This window comes from Nomascus leucogenys, chromosome X, assembly GCF_006542625.1.
Source record: "Nomascus leucogenys isolate Asia chromosome X, Asia_NLE_v1, whole genome shotgun sequence".
NCBI lineage: Eukaryota > Metazoa > Chordata > Mammalia > Primates > Hylobatidae > Nomascus > Nomascus leucogenys.
In genome coordinates, this window is record NC_044406.1 from 106,203,534 (window position 1) to 106,228,002 (window position 24,469).

At 46.6% G+C, this 24,469-nt stretch overlaps 2 protein-coding genes across 2 annotated transcripts; one reads left to right on the forward strand and one right to left on the reverse strand.

Annotated features, from left to right (window-relative positions):
• Positions 1 to 1,858: 1,858 nt before the first annotated feature.
• On the reverse strand, positions 1,859 to 3,148 carry RNF113A (ring finger protein 113A). The gene has a single exon (XM_003262261.3). The coding sequence runs from the start codon at positions 2,938 to 2,940 to the stop codon at positions 1,909 to 1,911; it is 1,032 nt and encodes a 343-aa protein (XP_003262309.1). The 5' UTR covers positions 2,941 to 3,148; the 3' UTR covers positions 1,859 to 1,908.
• Positions 3,134 to 8,293, forward strand: NDUFA1 (NADH:ubiquinone oxidoreductase subunit A1). The gene is made up of 3 exons (XM_030807034.1): positions 3,134 to 3,340; positions 4,932 to 5,021; positions 8,143 to 8,293. The coding sequence occupies exons 1-3, from the start codon at positions 3,239 to 3,241 to the stop codon at positions 8,161 to 8,163; spliced, it is 213 nt and encodes a 70-aa protein (XP_030662894.1). The 5' UTR covers positions 3,134 to 3,238; the 3' UTR covers positions 8,164 to 8,293.
• The last annotated feature ends 16,176 nt before the right edge of the window (positions 8,294 to 24,469 follow it).

Genomic DNA, 24,469 nt, shown 5'->3' on the forward strand with positions numbered 1-24,469 from the left:
CGACATGAGGGCAGGGGCTGTGTCCATCTTGTTCACTGCTAATATCCCCCATGCCAAGCACAGCACCTGATAGAGAGTAGCTACTCAAAGAATATCTTTAGGCCGGGCGCGGTGGCTCATGCATGTAATCCCAGCACTTTGGGAAGCCGAGGCGGGCGGATCACAAGGTCAGAAGTTCAAGACCAGCCTGACCAATATGGTGAAACCCTGTCTCTACTAAAAATAAAAAAATTAGCTGGGTGTGGTGGTGCACATCTGTAGTCCCAGCTACTCGGGAGGCTGAGGCGGAGAATTGCTTGAACCTGGGAGGCGGAGGTTGCAATGAGCCAAGATTGCGCCACTGCACTCCAGCCTGGACGACAGAGCAAGACTCTGTCTCAAAAAAAAAAAAAAAAAAAAGAATATCTTTAAACGGATTAATGAATGTGAATAAAAACCACTAACCCAGAATTTATTTTTGCATCTGTTTCGTGGGATTAGCGCAAATTCTAGCCATATCAATAAAATTTACTAATCATTTGGCCTAACTAGCCTCCCGGCCTCTTGTGTTCCATCTCCCTTGTGAGCCATCCTATAGCCGCAACCACAGTAACACTAAAACAAACAAACAAACAAAAAAACCCAAGTCCGATTGTGTTCTCTTCCCAAACTTCTGCTATTTCCCCCGCTGCCTACAGAATACAGTCAACGCTCCTCAGCTTGGATTCAAGGCTTTGGCCCCAATCTCCCTTTTTAAACCTCTCTAGGCTTATTTATTAAGTGCTTATTATATGCCAAGCACTAGGCTAGTCACTGAGTTCATAAACCAGTTGGAGAGACAGGTGCATCGACTAATTTTAATAAGGTGTGATCAGCGCTATTACAGAGACTGGAACACAGATAGTTTCAGGTAATGAATGATAAAATATTATGTTTTTGCCCTCTGCAGGTTCACAAGTTCTGTCTACAATAGCAGTGTCCAATACAGTGGTCAGACACATTTCAAGTGCTCAGTAGCGACCTGAGGCTAGTGTCTGTCACACTGGATAGCTGAGCACAGATACTTTTATCATCCATGGACGTGGGGGTTAACTATAGCTGCTTCCAAGACAGCAAGGGAGCCGGGCTCGGTGGCTCACACCTGTAATCCCAGCACTTTGGGGGGCCAAAGCGGGCGGATCACGAGGCCAGGTGATCGAGACCATCCTGGCTAATATGGTGAAACCCCATCTCTACTAAAAATACAAAAAAAAAAAAAAATTAGCCGGGTGTGGTGGCATGCGCCTGTAGTCTCAGCTACGCCGGAGGCTGAGGCAGGGGAATCGCTTGAACCGGGGAGGCGGAGGTTGCAGTGAGCTGAGATCGCGCCACTGCACTCTAGCCTGGGCAACAGAGCGAGACTCCGTCTCTAAAATAAATAAATAAATAAATAAATAAATAAATAAATAAATAACCAAGACAGCAAGGAACATTTCCCATATGTGAAGCCTGTGGTTCTAGCTACCAATTCCCCAAACACAACCCCTCTCTCCCACACATTGGCTCGGGTATATTTTGTAGTACAGGCTCCCAAAGAAACAATGCATGAAAGTACTTTGTAAACTATTAAGTGATACAGAAATGTGATATAATAAACAGGCTCAGAGGTCTTGCTTTCATCATAGCTTTGGTTACTTCGAGCAAATTATAGCTCTTTTCTCAAACTACTCCCACCCCTATAATTTATGCCAAAGTGTTCTGAAAAGAAACACAGGCAAAATGGTTATCCTAGGGCTAAAAATCCTGATTATACCTACCTTGAAGCTTTTAATCCAGGACCCTACTTCACCACCCGCCTTCTCTGTCACTTTCTCTACAAAGGAAGGACACGAGTTAAGACTTCCAAAAGAACAAAATATTTATTTTTTAAATTTAAGAATTATGGGAAACCTAAGTAATGGGAATTGCATCCTCATCGGGGTCTTCTGGCAAGTCGGAAGCACCACCCTCTCCTGTAGCTCGATGCTTCTCTAGTTTAGCAATCAATTCTTTCGCTGGATTGAAGACGCCATTGGTCTGCTGGTCACAGACATAGCAGCGCGGGGTGGTGCGGAAATGCTGCAGTGCACAGCTCTCGCAGAAATAATGCCTGCACTTGGTGACAACTGGGTTTTGGAAGCTCTGGCGACAGATGAAACACTTGAATGGTATTTCCTCATCATCGCTTCCCACTTCATAGTTTTCATCCTCATAGACACCATAGCGACCCTCATCAAGCTCACGTTCGATCTGCCACCCATGCTTGTAATCTGAACGGTCATGGAGGAATTTGCAGCTGTCTCCGAAGCCGCAGAAGCCAGTCTCTTTGTAGTCCTTACAGATGTCGGGCTGATAATCCCAGCGCACAGTGGCACGTAGATGCTCGGGCGCTCGGATGGGGCCCTTCCTCACCATCCCGGAAGAGGCATTGCCCATAGACGTATCCTTGGGCTTCATGTATTTCTGGTAATTGTTGATTCCCCGATAGATCTTGTCATCCTCCTTGCCCCTCAGCTCCTCCTGGATCTTCTGGCTGCGCTCAAAGATGGCTTGTGCATCGCGCTCTTTCTCTGTGTCCAGCTCATAGACAGCTGTCGCTCCCATATCCTCTGGTCCCACGGGTTTCGCCGAGCGGGTGGATTTATAAACCACGCCGAGACTCTCGGGCTCATTTTCCTCTTCCTCCTCGCTGCTCAAGTCGCCGTAAGCCGCCTTCTGTTTACCACTGTCACGGGTCTTCTGTATCATTGGATTGTGGGTCACCCGCTTCTTTTCCGGTCGAACCACAGTGCAGCCTTCGTCGCTACTGCTGCCGCTTTCTCCGGGCTCTGGGGCGCTGGCCGGGCGCTTTCTGCGTCCAGCAGCCCCTTTCCGCCCAGGCTTTTTGAAAAGGAAGGTGCACACCTGATCCGCCGCCTTTCCTGGAGAAAGCTGCTCTGCCATTTTAGAGTCCCGAGCTCTGAAACGGCCGTGGCTGCCTGGGTTGCACTTGGCCCCTGCACGTCACTCCACGTTGCGCGCTCCGCCGGGAGTCGAAGCAAAAGACACTGACGGAAGAGGACCGCAAGAGCGCGAGCGCTCGCCTCTCTTGTGCCCTAGCAGATTCCGTCGCTTCTTCCGGAGCCGTACGTGGCACCGCCCCGCTCGCGGGCGGCCGCGGGGCTTGCTGGGAAGAGAGGCGAAACCAGGTCACCTTTCAAGGACCCAGAAGTAGGGTTTTGGCCTAGGTAACGGCGCAGAGATGTGGTTCGAGATTCTCCCCGGACTCTCCGTCATGGGCGTGTGCTTGTTGATTCCAGGACTGGCTACTGCGTACATCCACAGGTTCACTAACGGGAGCAAGGTAAGGCGGCTTCGGCCCGGGGGCCGACTCCACGGGCTGATTTCCGAAAAGGGTGGTGGGCAGGGAGGCCGTCAGCCTGCGAACCCTCTCTCCGAGGTCGGCCCTCTACTTTCTTCCGGTTGCCTAGAAGCCGAGGCTTGCGAAACGAAGTCCGGTCGAAACCACATCCTGCTCTAGTGAAAAACAGCGTTTCTGGGTGTATCAGAGTGGGCCTCAGGGCAGAGTAGCGACGCGGGGGCCGGAAAGGTAGATTAGAAGAGGTGGCTCAAACCTGAGAATCGCTCACTGCAACCTCCGCCTTCTGGGTTCAAGAGATTCTCCTGATTGGGCGCGGTGGCTCACGCCTGTAATCCCAGCACTTTGGGAGACCGAGGCGAGCGGATCACCTGAGGTCGGGAGTTCGATACCAGCCTGACCAACATGGAGAAACCCCGTCTCTACTAAAAATACAAAATTAGCTGGGCGTGGTGGCGCATGCCTGTAATCCCAGCTACTCGGGAGGCTGAGGCAGGAGAATCGCTTGAACCCAGGAGGCGGAGGTTGCGATGAGCCGAGATCGCGCCACTGCACTCTAGCCTGGGCAACAACAGCGAAACTCCGTCTCAAAAAAAAAAAAAAAAAAAAAAAAAAGATTTTCCTGCTTCAGCCTTCCGAGACCACGCCCGGATTTTTTTTTTTTCTTTTGGTAGAGACGGGGTTTCATCATGTTGTCGAGGCAGGTCTCGAACTTCTCATCTCGGGTGATCCACCTGCCTTGACCTCCCAAAGTGCTGGGATTACAGGCGTGAGCCGCCGCGACCGGCCACCCTTGATTTTTTTATTCCCCACTTTATCTTGCAAGCCTTTAGGAATTTACTGCAAGATCTTGTTTTTTACGTCAGGATTCATTTTCCCCTTTTCCTAGCCCTTCACATCATCTCTAGAGTACAGAGTATAAATTTATTTACTTTTTGATTTTGTTATTGTTCACGTGTGATCTACAGCTGTTGTTTCTTTTTTGTTTGTTTGTTTTTGTTTTTGTTTTTGAGACGGAGTCTCGCTCTGTCGCCCAGGCTGGAGTGCAGTGGCGCAATCTCGGCTCACTGTAAGCTCAGCCTCCCGGGTTCACGCCATTCTCCTGCCTCAGCCTCTCCGAGTAGCTGGGACTACAGGCGCCCGCCACCACGCCAGGCTAATTTTTTGTATTTTTAGTAGAGACGGGGTTTCACCGTCGTCTCGATCTCCTGACCTCGTGATTCGCCCGCCTCGGCCTCCCAAAGTGCTGGGATTACAAGCGTGAGCCACCGCGCCCGGCCCAGCTGTTGTTTCTTAGTGTCCCAAAAGGCAACAACTAGATATTTCTTTTTAAAAAAAAAAAAAAAGGAAAAATTCATGTTGGTTAAAACAGTGTAAGAAGTCACAGTTACCAACTTAATCCTAAAGTTCAGTGGTCTGATTTTATTTAGGAGATTCTGTTCTTGTACTACTAATTTGCATTTTTATTTAAATGATGATTCCATTTCTCTGGAATGTCCCTTTTAAAAATTGTAATATCCATCAATTGGGTCACTCAGTTTTATAAACTGCAACAATAATTGTCTCTTATTTGAAGGAAAAAAGGGTTGCTCATTTTGGGTATCACTGGAATCTGATGGAAAGAGATAGGCGCATCTCTGGAGTTAATCGTTGCTATGTGTCAAAGGTAAGATGCCACTCTGATGCCAGCCTTTTGCCAGGGTTGAGGTGGGTTCTGGTAATGCCTTGCCAAGGGTCATACAGTGCTAATATATAACTAGCATTTTCTTATCTATTAGTGAGGTTGGCATCTTTTTACATATTTAATCTTTTATATTTCTTTTTTTTTTTTAGTTTTTCTTACTGTCATGTATTTCTTATTCTGTGGATTGTTGCCTATATCCTTTGCCTGTTCTATTGTCTGTCTTTTTCTTTTTGAGCTATAGTTCTTTATATATCCTAGACTTTAATTTTTTGTCTATTTTATATATGACAAACATTTTTCCCAGTCTGCTGTTTGTCTTTTTCACTTTATGATGTTTTTCATCAGGTAGTTCTAAATTTTGATATTCAATGTATCATGCTTTGTTGTTCTGGATTCTGGGTTTTTATGTCTCCCATACAAAGGCCTTTTCTATCTAAGATTATAAAAATACGTTCAAAAAATAAAATAGAGACAGTCTTGCTGTGTTGCCCAGGCTGGCCTCAAACTCATAGGCTCAAGTGATCTTCTTGCCTCAGCCTTCGGAGGAGCTGGGACTACAGGTGTGCCACTATACCTGGCTCATAAAAATACATTTAAAAAATAATTTCTCCTAATATTGTTTCTTTAAAAAATCAGTGATTTGGTTACATCTACAAGTCATTTTGGAGTATAATGTGAAGGGAGGATTAACTTTACTTTTTTCCAAGAGGTAGCTAGTTATTGCAATTACCCATTTATAGAACAGTTTAGTAGTCTTAGCTACTCAGAAGGCTGAGGCAGGAGGATAGCTTGAGCAGGGGTTCGAGGCTGCAGTGAGCTAGGATCGTACCACTGCACTCCAGCCTGGGCGAGAGAATGACAGCCTGTCTCAAAAAAAAAAAAAAAACAAAAAAACAAAAACCACGAAGCACCTAGTTCATTTTTATTTGTAATACCACTCTGGTAAACTAAATTTCCATGTACACATGGGCCTGTTTCACGGATGTGCTTTTCTATACTCTAGGTCTGCCTATTCCTGAAACAATACTTCATTTAAAGAATTACTATAATTTTATATTTGATTCAATTATGACATTGCCATTTTTGTAGGTCAAAAACGACCAAGCAGTAGCATTTCATAAGGCTCAACCTAATAGTATATTTTTTGTTTTTCTGCTTTTTTTTTTTTTTTTTTGAGACAAGGTCTCACTCTGTCACCCAGTCTGGAGTGCAGTGGTGCAATCTTGGCTCACTGCAACCCCCACATCCCGGGTTCAAGTGATTCTTGTGCCTCAGCCTCCTGAGTAGTTGGGATTACAGGCACCCGCCACCATGCCCAGCTAAATTTTTTTTTGTACTTTTTGGTAGAGATGGAGTTTCACCATGTTGGCCAGGCTGGTTTCCTAACTCCTGACCTCAAGTGATCCGCCCACCTCAGCCTCCCAAAGTGTTAGGATTACAGGCGTGAGCTCCTACTCCTGGCCCTAATAGTATGTTTTTATATTTTGTAGGAGTAGTTTATTCTCATAATTCTTTTAAAAATGTTTACTTTTTAATATTTTCTCCTTCCTCATTTATTCCTCGCAACAAACCTAAGTAAATAGAATTTCCATTTTATAGACAAGGGTCAGAGTGATTAAGTAATATTATAAGGACTCAACCTGGGTGATAAACACCTCTCAGTGGAGAGGTAGTTGAGAATCTAATCCAATGAACATGATAATAGATATCTACTTATCCGGAGCCATGTTTCTCAAAGTATGGTCCAAGAATAACCATCAGAATCACCTGGCATGTGATTTAGAATTAGGATTTCTAAGAGATGGCTCCAAGGAAGATACAGTTTTAACTTCTCTTAAGGCAGTTCTTCCTGTAATAGTAAACCAAATACCTGGACTATGTTATTTAATACCTAAAAGAAGTGTCATCACTGATGAGTCTTTTTTTTTTTTTTTTTTGAGATGGAGTCTTGCTCTGTCGCCTAGGCTGGAGTGCAGTGGCATGATCTTGGCTCACTGCAAGCTCCACCCACCAGGTTCAAGTGATTCTCTTGCCTCAGTCTCACGAGTAGCTGGGATTACAGGCGTGCTGTAATTTTTGTACTTTTAGTAGAGACGGGGTTTCACCATCTTGGCCAGGCTGATCTTGAACTCCTGACCTCATGATCCACCCACCTCGGCCTCCCAAAGTGCTGGGATTACAGGCATGAGCCACCGTGCCTGGCGTAATCTTTTAATTTATAGCTTCTGAAGTATTTGGTTGTCAACTTAGTAAGATCCAGTAGGTATTTTGAATAGATAGTGTAGTGCTTGTCAGAGAAGGGTTCTGGAGTTGGGGTCCCTGAATTCTGGCTCTGCTAATTCCTTATGGACTTAAGCAGGTGACTTTTAACCTCTCTGAGCCTCTGTTTCCTCATTTGTGAAAAAAATGGAATGAGAATAATAGTATCTACCTCATGTTGGCTGTTATTTTTTAAAACAGATTTTACCTTCTTGTCCTGACTCACTGAGGTGCTTTGTAAGGATCCAGGTGGAGGCCAGGCACAGTGGCTCACACCTGTAATCCTAGCACTTTGGGAGGCCGAGGCAGGTGGATCACCTGAGGTCAGGAGTTCTAGACCAGCCTGACCAACATGGCGAAACCTCTTCTCTACTAAAAATGCAAAAATCAGCTGGGCATGGTGGCGCACGCCTTCAATCCTAGCTACTTGGGAGGCTGAGGAAGGAGAATTGCTTGAATCTGGGAGATGCAGGTTGCAGTGAGGCGAGATCGCGTCACTGCACTCCAGCCTGCATGATGGGAGTGAGACTCCATCTCAAAAAAAAAAAAGGATCCAGGTGGTAAAGAGTTGCTTGACTTTAGTTCTGATTGGGAGTCGGGGAAGATTTGTTTCATATAAAGCAATATGCTGCTGACAGAAAATGAAAACTAGAAATCATTACAGGTTATTCTTTAGTGATTATAAAATTTAATCTAATGTATTGTTGGAGTTAGAGAAATGTGGGATGTGGAAGCACTCTTTTTAATGACAGAATGCCATTTAATGACACTGGAAATAAAAGTACATGGCATATCTTTGATGGGAACAGACTTGTCACATTCTCCTTTTTAAACTGTTTTTCAGGGTTTGGAGAACATTGATTAAGGAAGCATTTTCCTGATTGATGAAAAAAATAACTCAGTTATGGCCATCTACCCCTGCTAGAAGGTTATACAGTGTATTATGTAGCATGCAATGTGTTATGTAGTGCTTAATAAAAATAAAATGAAAAAAAGCATTTCTTTTTTTTAAATATGTTACACAAAATGAAGCAATCTACCCAATGTAGTCTTTATCACTTAAAACTAGAAGGCAACTGTGAGGCTTGTATAGACATAATGTACATCCATAATGTACATCAAGCACCTGTCTCTGAGCCTAGCAGCTAATACTTCATAAATTGTAGTTGCTACTATTGTAATAGACACTAGTATATTTTATTTAACTTTATTTACTTTTTTAGACAGAGTCTTGCTCTGTTGCCCAGGCTGGAGTTCAGTGGCTCAATCTCGGCTCATCGCAACCTCCGACTCCCAAGTTCAAGTGATTCTCCTGCCTCAGCCTCCTGAGTAGCTGGGATTACAGGCACCTGCCACTGCACCTGGCTAATTTTTGTATTTTTAGTAGAGACGGGGTTTCACCATCTTGGTCAGGCTGGTCTTGGACTCCTGACCCCGTGATCCACCTGCCTCGGCCTCCCGGAGTGCTGGGATTACAGGTGTGAGCCACTGCGCCTGGCCAGTTTTTATAATTTTAGTAGAGACAGGGTTTCACCATGTTGGCCAGGCTGATCTCGAATTCCTGACCTCAGGTGATCCACCCACCTTGGCATCCCAAAGTGCTGGGATTACAGGTGTGAGCCATTTTGCCCGGCTGACAGTAAATTTTACAAACATAGTTCCTTCGGAGATGACTAGGGGAATACAGAAAAAGTATTTTTTTTCTAGTTCCTTTTCTGAGTGGATCCTACAATGTTTAAAATTCCAGTTGGTTAGGTTTGAGCTGAGAGGGGTGTAAGAAAATAATTCCAGGCCAGGCGCAGTGGTGGTGTGAGACAGGAGAATGGTTTGAAACTGGGAGGCGGAGGTTGCCGTGAGCTGAGATTGTGCCACTGCACTCCAGCTTGGGTGACAGTGACAGAGTGAGACTCCGTCTCCAAAAAAAAAAAAAAAATTCCAGTTGGGATATGTTTAAAACAGATTGCACCTTCAACCTTCATGCATTCTGTATAGTATCTAACAAATAGTATATGCTTAAGTTAATTTTTGTTTTAGTATACAGCAACAGCAATCATTCGGTTTATTAAAATGAGAGTGTACTGAGCACTTGAAATAGAGATGCATGTTCAACGTTAAAGGTAACCAAAGATGAAGATCTGAAAAGATAAAACTAAAGATGGTGATAACTCCATGTGTATAAAGCAACACCACAGATGACACTTCCAGGTGAGAATACTAAGTTGCTTTTCATCGCTTATCCAGTTTAACATTTGATCTGGTTACCTTGAACATGCCTGCACTGTGTGATTGCCATTGATCTCATTTTATAGGGCGGGGCTTATAGAAGGAAGTGGTGTTTAAACTTACAGTGGTGGCTGGATTGTGCCATCCCTTGATCGGCAATGACCTTTTACTTTTTACTGTATAAGGAAAGCCTGGTCATGATTACAAACTTAATAGAACCTGTATTATCATTTAGTGCTTCACAGGCCTTGTGTAATTGACTGTTAGGAGAACTATCCCTGGCCGGGCGGTGGCTCACACCTTAATTCCAGCACTTTGGGAGGCCGGTGGATCACCTGACATCGGGAGTTCAAGACCTGACTGATCAACAGAGAGAAACCCCGTCCCTACTAAAAATAACAAAACTAGCTGGGTATGGTCGCGCATGCCTGTAATCCCAGCTACTCTGGAGGCTGAGGCAGGAGAATTGCTTGAACCCAGGAGGCAGAGGTTGCAGTGAGCCGAGATTGCGCCACCACACTCCAGCCTGGGCGACAAGAGTGAAACTGTCTCAAAAAAAAAAAAAAAAAAAAACAAAAACAACTATCCCTGGAAAGGAAGAAAGAGGGCAGGTAGTACACCTAGGGAGTTGTGGATACAGAAGATGTGTTGAAAACATGACTGATCTATTACTACTTTTATTGATTTTTAGGTCCGTTATTTCTCCATTTTGCCTGTAGGCAGGGATCATCCCCTAAACTTTTATCTCCTTAGATGACTGTCACAGCTACACAGCTGTATAGTGAGGGGCTACAAAATGACAGAGTTGGTTAGGTTCACGGTTAGAGTCCAAATTCTTCACTGCCCTTTTTTTGTAGCATCTGCTGTGAAATTGAGCTTTATTTTTGTACTCTACTGCTAGGGGGTGAGCTAGATTAAAGCACTTTGAAGATAGAAGATTTAATGGTGGATTTCTTTTCTTTTTTCTTTTTCTTTTTCTTTTTTTTGCAAGTGCAATTAGAAGGGTTTTCTTAGCAGCTCTAACTGATGTGGTAAAGCTACTGATGTCAGATCCATCTGTCATCAGCTCTTAAGGCCTGTTAAAATGCTGCTTAGGAAACAATCCCATTTGCTCGGTTTTATTTACTATCATGAAGTTTTAAAAAAATAGATGTTATATTCACCTAGCTCAAAATCCAACAATATGAGGTATGCAGTGAAAATAGTTGCTCTAATCCCCTGCCCAACACCTGTCAATTGTCACACCACCCCGAAGGGTTTCTTTTTACTTTATTTTTATTTTTTTGAGATGGTGTTTTCGCTCTTGTCACCCAGGCTGGAGTGCAATGGCGTGATCTCGGCTCACTGCAACCTCCGCCTCCTGGGTTCAAGCAATTCTCCTGCCTCAGCCTCCCGAGTAGCTGGGATTACAGGTGCCTGCCACCACACTCAGCTAGTTTTTGTATTTTTAATAGATACGGGGTTTCACCATGTTGGCCAGGCTGGCCTCGAACTCCAGACCTCAGGTGATCCACCTGCCTTGGCCTCCCAAAGTGCTGGGATTACAGGTGTGGGCCACTGCACCTGGCATGGGTTTCTTTTTACTTTAAAAATAATCCTTTTTGGCTGGGCGCGATGGCTCAAAAAAAAAAAATCCTTTTTTATTAAGCCCAAACCGAAAATGGTCAATAGTGTTTCTTTTTCTTTTTTTCTTTTTTTTGAGACAGAGTCTCACTCTGTCACCCAGGCTGGAGTGCAGTAGCGAGATCTTAGCTCACTGCAACCACTGCTTCCTGGGCTCAAGTGATCCTCCCACCTCAGCCTCCTGAGTAGCTGGGACCACAGGTGCTTACCACCACGCCTGGCTAATTGTATTTTTTTGTAGAGACAGGGTTTTGCCATATTGCCCAGGCTGGTCTCGAACTCCTGGGCTCAAGAGATCCGCCAGCCTTGGCCTCCCAAAGTGTTGGGATTACAGGTATGAGCCACCGCACCTGGCCAATAGGGTTTCTTTTTGCACATACAGATACAAACGGGTTCTTCTGTCTTGTATGCAATTGTAGTGTCTGACACATACTGTTCACTTCTTTGGAAGTTTGGAAGAATGGTTCTTGTTTGAAATTACATCTACCAGGTTGTTACTTGTAGGGTCAAATAAAGTAGTCAATAGGAAAAGACTGAAAAAAGATAGAGGAAGCCATACATATTCAGAAGGAAGAGGAAGAGAATGGCGCTGCCTTTTGTTTGGGAACCAAATGATCACTTAGCCAGTGGCAGAGCTGGGACTAGAATCCTGATGTTTTGACTTCCAACCTACTGTATTGTTCTTCGTGGTTTACTTCACTAAACACTGATTGAGTAAATGCTACATGCCAGGTGCTGTGCCTCAGATTTGAATATGACACCACAGGCCGGGTGCGGTGGTTCACCCCTGTAATCCCAACACTTTGGGAGGCTGAGGCGGGCTGATCACTTGCGGCCAGGAGTTCGAGACCAGCCTGGCCAACCTAGCGAAACCCCCATCTCTACCAAAAAATAAAATGACCTAAAATAAATGAATGTGACACAGAACTGCTCTGCAGGAACTCAGTCAGTGGGAGTGACAGACAACTATGTGAAGGATAAGTGCTGTGACAGAAGTTTGCAGAAGGTGCTGTGGGAGCGCAGAGGTGGGGCAACCCAGCCTTGGGTTGAGGGGAAAGGAAAGAGCTTAGGGATACATTTCCAGAGGATGTCTACACTAAGCTGTCTGGAAGGCTGGATAGGATTTACGAGACAAACAACTGAGGGGAGGACATTCCAAGCAGAGGGAACAGCGTGAGGGTGGGGACACAAATAGCGTGGCTATGTGGGAAACTCTACAAGCAGTTCTGCAGAGCAAAGAGGGCGAGGCAGAAGAGAGGGACCAGAGAGGTTGGCAGGGCCCAGAACATGAATGTCTCCCCCTGGGTGTTGGAATTCCTCCTGAGGGTGACTGGGAAGTCTAGCAGGAGGTAGGAGAGTGATGCGACTTGCGCACATCTGCCTGGCTGCTCTGCACAGGGTGGGTTTAAAGCAGTGGTTCTCAGCTGGGTGAGTTTGCCTCCCAGGGCATGTTGCAACACCTGCAGACATTTTTCCTTGAGGCAATAGGAGGTATGGGTGGGGAGGTGTTGCTGACATCTAGTGGGTAGAAGCCAGTGATGCTTCTAAACATCCTCAGATGTACAGGACAGTCCCATGTGACAGTTTCTGGTAGCCTTAAGTGTCAATAGTGCCAAGGTTGAGAAACTCTGAAAACAGTAGCAGGGTCTCCATTAAGGAACACAGTAGGAAGTATTTTTTTAAAAAAATTCTGCCTGGGCACAGTGATTCACACTTGTAATCCTAGCACTTTGGGTGGTTGAGACAGGAGAACTGCTTGAGCCCAGGAGTTCAAGACCAGCCTGGGCAACACAGCAAAACTCCTTATCTATTTTGAAAAAAGTATTAAAGAGTCCAGGCGCAGTGGTTCACACCTGTAATCCCAGCACTTTGGGAGGCCAGAGCGGGCGGATCACTTGAGGCCAGGAGTTTGAGACTAGCCTGGCCAACATGGTGAAACCTCATCTCTACTAAAAATACAAAAATTAGGCCAGGCGTGGTGGCTGACACCTGTAATCCCAGCACTTAGAGAGGCCGAGGCAGGCGGATCACCTGAGGTCAGGAGTTCGAGACCAGCCTGGCCAACATGGTGAAACCCCATCTGTACCAAAAATTACAAAAATTAGCCAGGCGTGGTGGCGTGCATCTGTAATCCCAGCTACTTGGGAGGCTGAGGCAGGAGAACCACTTGAAGCCAGGAGGTGAAGGTTGCAGTGAGCCGAGATCAAGCCACTGCACTCCATTCTAGGTGACAGAGGGAGACTCCGTCTCAAAAACAAACAAATAAACAAAAATACAAAAATTGCTGGGTGTTGTGGTGGGCACCTGTAATCCCAGCTACTAGAGAAGCTGCAGCACAAGAATCGCTTGAACCCAGGAGGCAGAGGTTGCAGTGAACCGAGATGGCGCCACTGCACTCCAGCCTGGGTGACAGAGTGAGATTCCCTCTCAAAAAAAAAAAAAAAAAAAAAAAAAGCGTTAAAGAGAGAAAAAAGTTTTAAAAAGTCCTAATTATTCAGAAATGTATGGGAGCAATTTTCCTTCTCCCTCCCTCTCCTGGTTCTTTTTTTCATTCAGATCTCTGTTGGCTCATCTGTAAACTTGAACCATATCCCTTCCCTGGAGGCGTTTGTTTTTCCAAGGAAGTATCCTAATGTACTCTTCTTTCTTTCTTTCTTTTTTTTTTTTGAGACAGAGTTTTGCTCTTGTTGCTCAGACTGGAGTGCAATGGCGCAATCTCGGCTCACTGCAGCCTCCACCCCTGGGGTTCAAGAAGTTCTCCTGCCTCAGCCTCCCGAATAGCTGGGATTACAGGCATATGCCACCACACCCAGTTAATTTTTTGTATTTTTAGTAGAGACGGTGTGTCACCATGTTGGCCAGGCTGGTCTCGAACTCCTGACTTCAGGTGATCCACTTGCCTTGGCCTCCCAAAGTGCTGGGATTACAGGCGTAAGCCACCGTGCCCGGCCTCCCAATGTACTCTCAGTGATGTGCCTTAGCTTGAGAAGGCACAGAACAACATGTTTCTTTTCCAAATAGATGATGTAAGATGTGGAGACACAGAATGTTGGGAGTAACTTCACATCAGAAAGCTGCACCACCTGTGGGTTGTGTGGGCTTTGGTAGGTCACATCACTGATCTTAGCTTCAGTTCTCCCATCTCTCAAGTGAGGACAGTATGTGCCCTGCATATGTCCCTGGGTAGCTGAGAAGATCTCACGAAATCACGTATGTGAAGTAGTTTGTAAGTGTACAGCCTTGTGCATGTGGAATGGACCATTGCTGCATTTTGAGCACCCCTTTAACAGCTCTCCAGCCGACCCCCAAATCCCTCAGGCACTTACACAAAGTGATGTTGGGAGGACCCTCAGGCCAGGTCTTTGGTCCCCTGTTAGAGTGGTCACAGCTAGGGAATCTCAGAGCACTGCAAGGACAACAGACGGTAGGAACTTTGATGAAGACACTAATTGTTTGGAAGCTGTTTTCTGAAAGCAGAGCTAAAAACGCAGTTTCATGCCACTGTGAGAACCGAGTTCCTAGTTACCCCTCTCAGCTCTTGCTGCTTGCTCTGCTCTAAGGGAAGGTGCTGAATGGATAGGACTGAAGCTGGCCATTCTCACCAAGAAGCTTCTGGTTGAGGGTAAGGGATGGAGGATGAGAGTTAAACATCAGTTGGTTTTCAAGATTCCATATCACTCTGATACTTCTGTGAACTGAGAAATTATTCTCCTGTACTTCTGTGGGAAACAAGGCACATGGTACAATTTTAGGGTTTTTTTTTTTTCTATACCAAGTGTATAGATTTGGATTTTAGATATCGAAAGAGACTGTCATTCAGCTTACTGGTTTGGGTCTGTGTGTGCTTGTGTAATACTCCCTCTGTCACCTCATCTATACCCTCCTGACCAAATATTTTGTCTTTGAGGTTTGAATATTCTAGAATTTTATTTTTTTTTGAGATGGAATCTCACTCTGTCACCCAGGCTGGAGTGCAATGGCATGAGTGGTGGAGTGCTTGGGCTCACTGCAACCTCTGCCTCCTGGGTTCAAGTGGTTCTCCTGCCTCAGCCTCCGAGTAGCTGGGATTACAGGCGCCCCCCACCATGCCTGGCTAATTTTGTATTTTTAGTAGAGACGGGGTTTCACCATGTTGGCCAGGCTGGTCTTGAACTCCTGACCTCAAGTGATCAACCCATCTCTGCCTCCCAAAGTGCTAGGGTTACAGACGTGAGCCACCACACGTGGCCAATTGTCACATTTTGATGCAGTTTTGATAAAACGTGGAGAGAAATTCCTATAAAGAATAAACCCTATGTTATGTTTACATAATCTTTAATTGTTAAGTTTTTTTGGCATATTTCTGTACCCTATATGTCTTATGCTATTGTCTGTAATACACCTTCCTCCAACCCCAAAGACTCTTCTGCAACAAAAATCCAAATAATTCCTTTTAGGATTTCCACAAATCTTGATTCACCATTAGACACATAATTGTTCTTTACAGGGCACCACTGAGAAAATGACCCAGCAGATATTACTTGTATAAACTCAAGTAACTGTTGCTTTATTAGTTTGAACACATTTGTTCTCATCCGTTGTTTTGGTTCTTGGTAGGTGTCTTCCTCAGTTCGAGTAAACATGGAGAGACCAATTATTATATTTGGGCTGGAGAGTGATCAGGCAATAAAATTTATAAACAACCATGCAATTTTAATTATGACCCCAAAAAACTATAATCCCAAAGGCAACAGAAAGAAGGTAGGGAAAACACTGGGAACACTGAGCATTACTGCCCCAAGAAAACAAAGATATTTTCCAGGTGGTTAAGAGTTTCTTTGGTGGCTGGGCGTGGTAGCTCACGCCTGTAATCCCAGCACTTTGTGAGGCCAAGGCAGGCAGATCACCTGAGGTCAGGAGTTTGATACCAGCCTGACCAACATGGAGAAACCCCGTCTCTACTAAAAATACAAAATTAGCCGGGCGTGGTGGTGCATGCCTGTAATCCCAGCTACTCGGGAGGCTGAGGAAGGAGAATTGCTTGAACCTGGGAGGCAGAGGTTGCCGTGAGCTGAGATCGTGCCATTGCACTCCAGCCTGGGCAACAAGAGTGAGACTCTGTCTCAAAAAACAAAACAAAACACCACCACCAAAAAAACCCCAACCAAACAAAAAAACACAGTTTCTTTGGTATACTGTGCCTATCTGCTCTGTACCACCTGCCATGTTGCTGGGGAGTGTTTCATTCAGCAGACAGATTTTCCCTCTAAGCCTAATACGTTTCGTTTCTAGAGGCCAGAAGTCACCCCGGCTACCAGAAGCTTGCTCTTCTCTCTTACCTCTAAGAACTTAGTATTTGGGGTGGGGTTGGTCTGGTCTCTAGGGAAACCCTGGAGTTTTCATACAGTGCCTACAAGAGCAGCCCACTCTAGTTATGACCGTGGATCTGAACATCAAGACATCACTATCAAAAATCCAGCCATTGGATTATAAATCATGCTGCTATAAAGACACATGCACACGTATGTTTATTGCGGCACTATTCACAATAGCAAAGACTTGGAACCAACCCAAATGTCCATCAATGATAGACTGGATTAAGAAAATGTGGCACATATACACCATGGAATACTATGCAGCCATAAAAAAGGATGAGTTCATGTCCTTTGTAGCGACATGGATGAAGCTGGAAACCATCATTCTGAGCAAACTATCACAAGGACAGAAAACCAAACATCGAATATTCTCACTCATAGGTGAGAATTGAACAATGAGATCACTTGGACACAGGGTAGGGAACATCACACACCGGGGCCTCTCGTGGGGTGGGGGGAGGGGGGAGGGATAGCATTAGGAGATATACCTAATGTAAATAACGAGTTACTGGGTGCAGCACACCAACATGGCACATGTACACATACGTAACAAACCTGCACTTTGTGCACATGTACCCTAGAACTTAAAGTATATATATATATTAAAAAATCCAGCCATCAGGAACAGCTTTGCCATAGTACTTTTGTTCTGAGGAAGGCACTATTCAATGAGGCACTCATGCTCAAGGATGACCGGGATATTCTGAGAGGTTTTTGTGACATCATGACTCTCAAGGACCTACCCACCTGGGCCTGACTACCACAGTACTCAGGTCTGTGGCCTTACTGTTAGAGGATGGGCCTCTGCTTGGGAAAGGCCCTGGGTTCCTACCACCTCCTCCCTCTTTCTTCCTAGGGCAGTCTGGTGGCCTTTGAGACGTGAAGCAAAGTCACTTGCTAAGAACTGAGGCAGGAGAATACAGTCTGGAAGCAGGGAACCTAAGGCCATTTCACGCTGACTTCCTAGAACTAAATTGAAAGGAAAGCCCTAACTTTCCACGCTTATGTAACAAAAGAACCAGAGGCTGCCCCCTTGCAAACCCCCACCTTTCTGTGTGGCAGATGGGAAATTGAAAGTACCTCTGATTGGTTGGAAAAAAAGCAGATGGCAAATTGAAAGTACCTCTGATTGGTTGCTTTTTGCAACCAATCAGACGTTTGCATAGGAGTGTAACTTTGTAACTTCACTTCAACCTCTGACTGGTTGCTATCCTAACCAATCATACAGATTGGAGGCCAAGTCTTCGTTTGTATAGAAGGGCAACTTTGTAACTTCACTCTAGCCTCTGATTGGCTGCTTTCCACAACCAATAAGATGTTGGCATAGGAGTGTGACCTTTGTAACTTCATTTCAGCCTCTGATTGTGGGCTGCAACTTCATGAACACGGGGTGAACACCAAGTGGCCAATGGTAAACCTCTAGCGGGTATTTGGACCCCAGAAGATTGTGTATCAGGGCCCTTGAGCCACTGCTCCGCCCGTTCTCACACTGTGGAGTATACTTTCACTTTCAATAAATCTCTGCTTTCCTTGCTTCTTTCTTTCCTGTCTTTGCTGTGCGTTTTGTCCAATTCTTTGTTCAAAACGCCAAGAACCTGGACAACTTGCAGTAAAGACCCTCTACTGGTAACAGAACCTGCCCAAATCCAACATGCCTCATGTTTTGGGTAAGAAAGCATTTCATTGTCCCCTGCTTTGACTTACTTGCTATTTTTTCATGTGAACACACTTTGTCTTCCCAACTACATTGTAAGTGCATCGAGGGTGGGAACCTTGTCTTAAGCCAGTTTTACTTCTCACAATTCCTGCCACCTGCGCACTTTATGGTCACTTAAAAAGATACGTGGTGGCCGACTGGGTTCATTCGACAAGCAGAGAATGTCAGCGTTAAGCCTAGGCTTGTGGCTAAGAGGCATCAGCCTTGCTAGGGATTGGTAGGATAAGAGAAAGAAGGGGAAAAAAGTAAGGGAAGGGGTGAAGGGGTGAGCATGAGAGTATAAGGGGAGGAGAGGGAAGAAACTGAGAAGGAATGAAAATGAGGCATAGGTGGAAAAGACTATAATTCAAGGCCCAGGGTGTGGAGTCCCAAGAGAGGGCTCTGTCCTCTCTTCCTTGTGCTGTGATGTAGACTACCCTGTCTAGGGCATCTCCCTGGATTTTCTTCAGTTCAGGAAGAAGCTAGGCCAGGCGCAGTGGCTCACGCCTGTAATCCCAGCACTTTGGGAGGCTAAAGTGGGCAGAACACTTGAGGACAGGAGTTCGAGACCAACCTGGCCAACATGGCGAAACCCCGTCTCTACTAAAAATACAAAAATTAGCAGGGTGTGGTGGTGCATGCCTGTAATCCCAGCTACTCAGGAGGCTGAAGCAGGAGAATCGCTTGAATCCGGGAGGGGGAGGTTGCAGTGAGCCAGGATCGTGCCATTGCACTCCAGCCTAGGCGACAAGAGCAAGACTCTGTCTCAAAAGAAAAAAAAAAAAAGCAGCAGCAGCTAAGAGAGTGTGGGCCAGGCGCGATGGCTCATGCCTGTAATCCCAGCACTTTGGGAGGCTGGGGCCGGCGGATCACATGTGGTCAGGAGTTTGAGACCAGTCTGGCCAACATGGTGAAATCCCGTCTCTACTGAAAATACAAAAATTAGCTGGGTGCGGTTGCACACACCTGTAATCCCAGCTACTTGAGAGGCTGGGACAAGAGAATCGCTTGAACCCGGGAGGCAGAGGTTGCAGTGAGCCGAGATCGCGCCACTGCACTCCAGCCTGGGCGACACAGTGAGACTCCGACTAAAAAAAAAAAAAAAAGCGTGTGGATCTGCAAGACTCTCCAAAGCAGTTCTCTCTAGTGAGCACAACATCCTTGATACAAATTTCCCCCTCCCCTCCACTCCCCACATTCAGGACAAGGGAGGCGCTGGCCCTCTCGCCCCCTGGCGGTCTGTCTAGCTCCCGGCAGCCTCGGAAAGCCCAGGACAGTAGGGCAGTGTATTTGCGACCGACCCCGCCCATCGGCTCCTGGGGAGCGGACAGGACGCACTCCACTTGGCCAGGCCTGCATCAGGCTCTGGCTCTGTCGCCCAGGCTGTAATGCAGTGGTACGATCATGGCTACTGCAGCCTCGGCCTCCCCGGCTCAAGTGATCTTTCATCTCAGCCTCCCAAGTAGCTGAGACCACAGGAGCGCGCCCCGCCACGCCCGGCTAATTTTTGTTATTGGGGCGGCGCGTATTGGTGCAGTCTCCACGTTCTTTCAGAAGAACGCGGGCGCATCGCTGGACCACGCGCCAGAGGGCAGCCGGCGCCGCTTCCCTGCCCCCCATAGTCCGGATGCTTCCAGAGGCCCATGGTGGGGGTGTGGCGCGGTGGGTGGGGAGTCGGGTGGGAGTTACGGCTTCCCAAGCAGCCAAGTCTATTTTCTTCCCGAAGAGGGAGGGTCTGAGCTTGGCAAGCCTCTAGCCAGCTCCTCCCGCTCTGCCCCACCTGCTCCTCCCAGCTCTCCCCTCCATCTCTGCTTCCAAGCCATTTTTCTCCACTCATACCTGCACTAGCATCCGAGCAGGGAGTAGTTTGGAAGGACCTGTCCTCGGCGCTGCATGAGGATTCAAAAGGCCTCTCAACCTAGAGAGCCCTGGAAGCCAAAATTTGTGCGTTTCAGTAAGGGGCTTGGCTGGGGGTAAGAAGTAAAGTTCTGGCCACAGAATTTAAGCTTCTGCTTCAAAGAAGGAGCCTTTCTAATCTGCTGGGAAATCTCTCCAGGTTGCCTCCACGAAAGCATTTTGCCTGTATTTGTCTCCTCTGGGCAATAAGGAATCCTACTCCCAGCCCGTTGGGGTGGCTTACGCCTGTAATCCTAGCACTTTGGGAGGCTGAGGCAGGAGGATCGCTTGAGGTCAGGAGTTCGAGACCAGCCTGGGTAACATAGTGAGACCTAGTCTCTACAAAAAATTATCTGACCTTGGTAGTGTGTGCCTGTGGTCTCTGTTACTTGGGAGGCTGAGGCGGGAGGATCACTTGAGTCCAGGATGTCGAGGCTGCAGTGAGCCGTAATCGCACCACTGCACTCCAGCCTGGGTGACAGAGTGAGACCCTATCTCTCCCCTCTCCCCACCAAAAGAAAAATGAAAACAAAACAAAGGGGAAAAAAACAAATCCTGGCCCAGCGTGGTAGCTCGCACCTGTAATCCCGGCACTTTGGAAGGCTGAGGCTGGCGGATCCCTTGAACTCAGGAGTTCAAGACCAGCCTGGGAAACATAGCAAAAACCTGTCCCCACAAAACAATACAAAAATTGGCTGGGCGTGGTAGCAGGCGCCTATAATCCCAGCTACTCAGGAGGCTGAGGCAACAAGATTGAAATTCCATCTCAAAATAAAATTAAAATAAGGCCGGGCGTGGTGGCTCACACCTGTAATCCCAGCACGTTGGAAGGCCGAGGCAGGAGGATCACCTGAGGGCAGGAGTTCTAGACCAGACTGGCCAACATGGTGAAACCCCGTCTCTACTAAAAATACAAAAAATTAGCTGAGCTTGGTGGCATGTACCTGTGATCGCAGCTATTAGGGAGGCTGAGGCAGGAGAATTGCTTGAACCTGGGAGGAGGAGATTGCAGTGAGCCAAGATGGTGCCACTGCACTCCAGCCTGGGTGACAGAGTGAAACTCCATCTCAAAACAAAACAAAACAAAACAAAAAAAGAAAAAAGAAAAAAGAAAGAATCCCACTCCCCTTCCCACACCAGGTCCTCCCCACCATGTTCCTCTCACCAGTGGCCTCTGGGCTGCCTAGGAGAGGTCTTGCTGTCCTTGCCCACCTAAGCTCGACACGAAGGAAACGGGAGCTCTGCTTTATGCAATGCAGCTACTGTGGGGCCTGTTTCTAACCCCCATCCCAGAAGCAGCACAACTCCCCTACCCTGAACCCAGGAGGAGGGCAGGGCTATGGTTCCTGGCCTGTTGTGGCACCACAGGGTTAATGACAGTTGGTGTGATGGGCTTTCTGGGAGTCAGATCGGTGAGCAGAACCGAGGGCAGTCACCATCATTGATCAGAGCTCCGGAGCTTATGTGCTCAACAACAACAACATCCACACAAATCCTCTTATTTATTTATTTATTTATTTATTTATTTATTTATTGAGATGGAGTTTTGCTCTTGTCGCCCAGGCTAGAGTGCAATGGCGCGAGCCGGCTCACTGCAACCTTTGCCTCCTGGGTTAAAGCGATTCTCCTGTCTCCGCCTCCTGAGTAGCTGGGATTACAGGTGCCTGCCATCATGCCTGGGTAATTTTGTTGGCCAGGCTGGTCTCGAACTCCTGACCTCAGGTAATCCGCCCGCCTCGGCCTCCCAAAGTGCTGGGATTAGAGGCATGAGCGACCATGCATGGCCCATACAAATCCTCTTTCAGGCTTGGCTTCCGGGCATTGACCCTACCAAATGAGAGCTCAGGACACACTGGTCCCTGGAGTACTGGGCTAATTCTCCCAGCTCAGCAGAGTGGTGGGCTCTTCCCGGTTCCTCTGCTTTTGGAGTCTGTGCTGGTCAGTCTTACCATCATCATGATATGTTAACTAATGTTTATTGAGCACGTACAACGTACCTGTCCTTGTTTTGAGGGCTCTGTCTGACTCACCTAAATTCATCTTTTTATCAACCCTATAAAAAGACTATTAAGATCCCCATTGTGCACATGAGGCTCAGAGAGGTAAAACTATGGAATGAGACCACCACTTCTCCTGTTGTCCTTCCCAGCTTCTCCCCCACCTCCCCTTTTCCCTAGTTTATAAGACAGGAGAAAATGGAGAAAGCAAAAAGTTGGAAAGAAACAAAAGTAAGATAAATAGCTAGACGACCTTGGTGCCACCACCTGGCCCTGGTGGTTAAAATAATAATAATAATATTAACCCCTGACCAAAACTACTGGTGTTATCTGTAAATTCCAGACATTGTATGAGAAAGCACTGTAAAACTTTTTGTTCTGTTAGCTGATGTGTGTAGCCCCCAGTCATGTTCCTCACGCTTACTTGATCTATTATGACCCTTTCACGTGGACCCCTTAGAGTTTTAAGCCCTTAAAAGGGCTAGGAATTTCTTTTTCCAGGGAGCTCGGCTCTTAAGACACGAGTCTGCCGACGCTCCCAGCCGAATAAAAACCTCTTCCTTCTTTAATCCGGTGTCTGAGGAGTTTTGTCTGCGACTCATCCTGCTACAAAACAACCTGCCTGAAGTCACAGTTACAACGCCAGTATGTGGCAGAGCTGGGATTTGAAACCCTGTACTGTATCTGCGTTCAGAGTCTGTGTTCTTTTTTTTCTTTGTGACAGAGTTTCGCTCTTGTCGCCTGGGCTGGAGTACAATGGCACAATCTTGGCTCACTGCAACCTCTGCTTCCCAGGTTCAAACGATTCTCCCGCCTCAGCCTCCCAAGTAGCTGGGATTACAGGTGAGCACCACCACACCCGGCTAATTTTTGTGTTTTTAGAAGAAATGGGTTTTCACCATGTTGGCCAGGTTGGCCTCAAACTCCTGACCTCAGGTGATCCACCCGCCTCAGCCTCCCAAAGTGCTGGGATTACAGGCGTGAGCCACTGTGCCCGGCCCAGAGTCTGTGTTTCTTCTACTAAACCATACTGTCTCCCAAACTCCTCCCTTCCCACCCTCCATTCCCCTGCCTCACCACTCCACCTCCACAGCATGATCTCTGGGTGTGGGACCTCAAAATATGTGATGTCTTCCAGGCAGTGAGCTCAGCATTTCTTCCTGGATAAAGACACTTAACATTGCAGTTTTCTTCCTTTGTTGGGTTTGAGATCCACTGTCTTTTTTTTTTTCTTTGAGCCAGAGTTTCGCTCTTTTTGCCCAGGCTGGAGTGCAGTGGCGAGATCTCGGTTCACTGTAACCTCCACATCCCCAGTTCAGGTGATTCTCCTGCCTCTGCCTCCCAAGTAGCTGGGATTACAGGCGCCTGCCACCATGCCCAGCTACTTTTTAGTAGAGACGGGGTTTCACTATGTTGGCCAGGCTGGACCTGAACCCCTGACCTCAGGTGATCCGCCCACCTCAGTCTCCCAAAGTGCTGGGATTACAGGCGTGAGCTACCACGCCTGGCCAATACCACTACTATAAATAATAATACTATTAATAGAAATGATATCTAGGCTGGGCATGGTGGCTCATGCCTGTAATCCCAGCACTTTGAGAGGTGGAGGTGGGAGCCTAGGAGTTCGAGACCAGCCCAGGCAACAAATAGAGACCTTGTCTCTACAAAAAAAAAAAAAAAAAAAAAAGCTGGGTGTAGTGGCACATGCCTGTGGGCCCAGCTACCCAGGAGGTTGACTTGGGAGGATCGCTTGAGCCTGGGAGGTTGAGGCTGCAGTGAGCCTTGATCACACCATTGCACTCCAGGCTGGGAAACATTTTGAGATCCTGACTCAAAAAAAAAAAAAAAAAAAAAAAAAAGAGAAAGAAAAAAGAAAGAGCCTGGGCACAGTGGCTCATGCCTGTAATCCCAGCACTTTGGGAGGCCAAGGTGGGCGGATCACCTGAGGTCAGGAGTTTGAGACCAAACTGGGCGTGGTGGCGGGTGCCTATAATCCCAGCTACTCCGGAGGCTGAGGCAGGAGAATCGCTTGAACCTGAGAGGTGGAGGTTGTGGTGAGCCGAGATAGTGCCACTGCACTCCAGCCTGGGCAACAAGAGCAAAACTCTGTCTCAAAAAAAAAAAAAAAGAGAGAGAGAGAGAAAAAGAAAGGCTATCTAATCATTATAGAGAGAGATTATGATGTACCAGGCATTGTTCTTGGTCTTCACATGAATTGCCTGGTTTGATCCCCATAAAACCCCTATTCTGTAGGCATTGTTATTAACCCCATTTTATAGACAAGGGAACTGAGAAAGAAAAATGTTAAATTGTTCCTGAGTGTAAGCTGATAAACACTATATCTCTTTCATCTTTGATTCATAAAAGACATCTTTGAAAGCT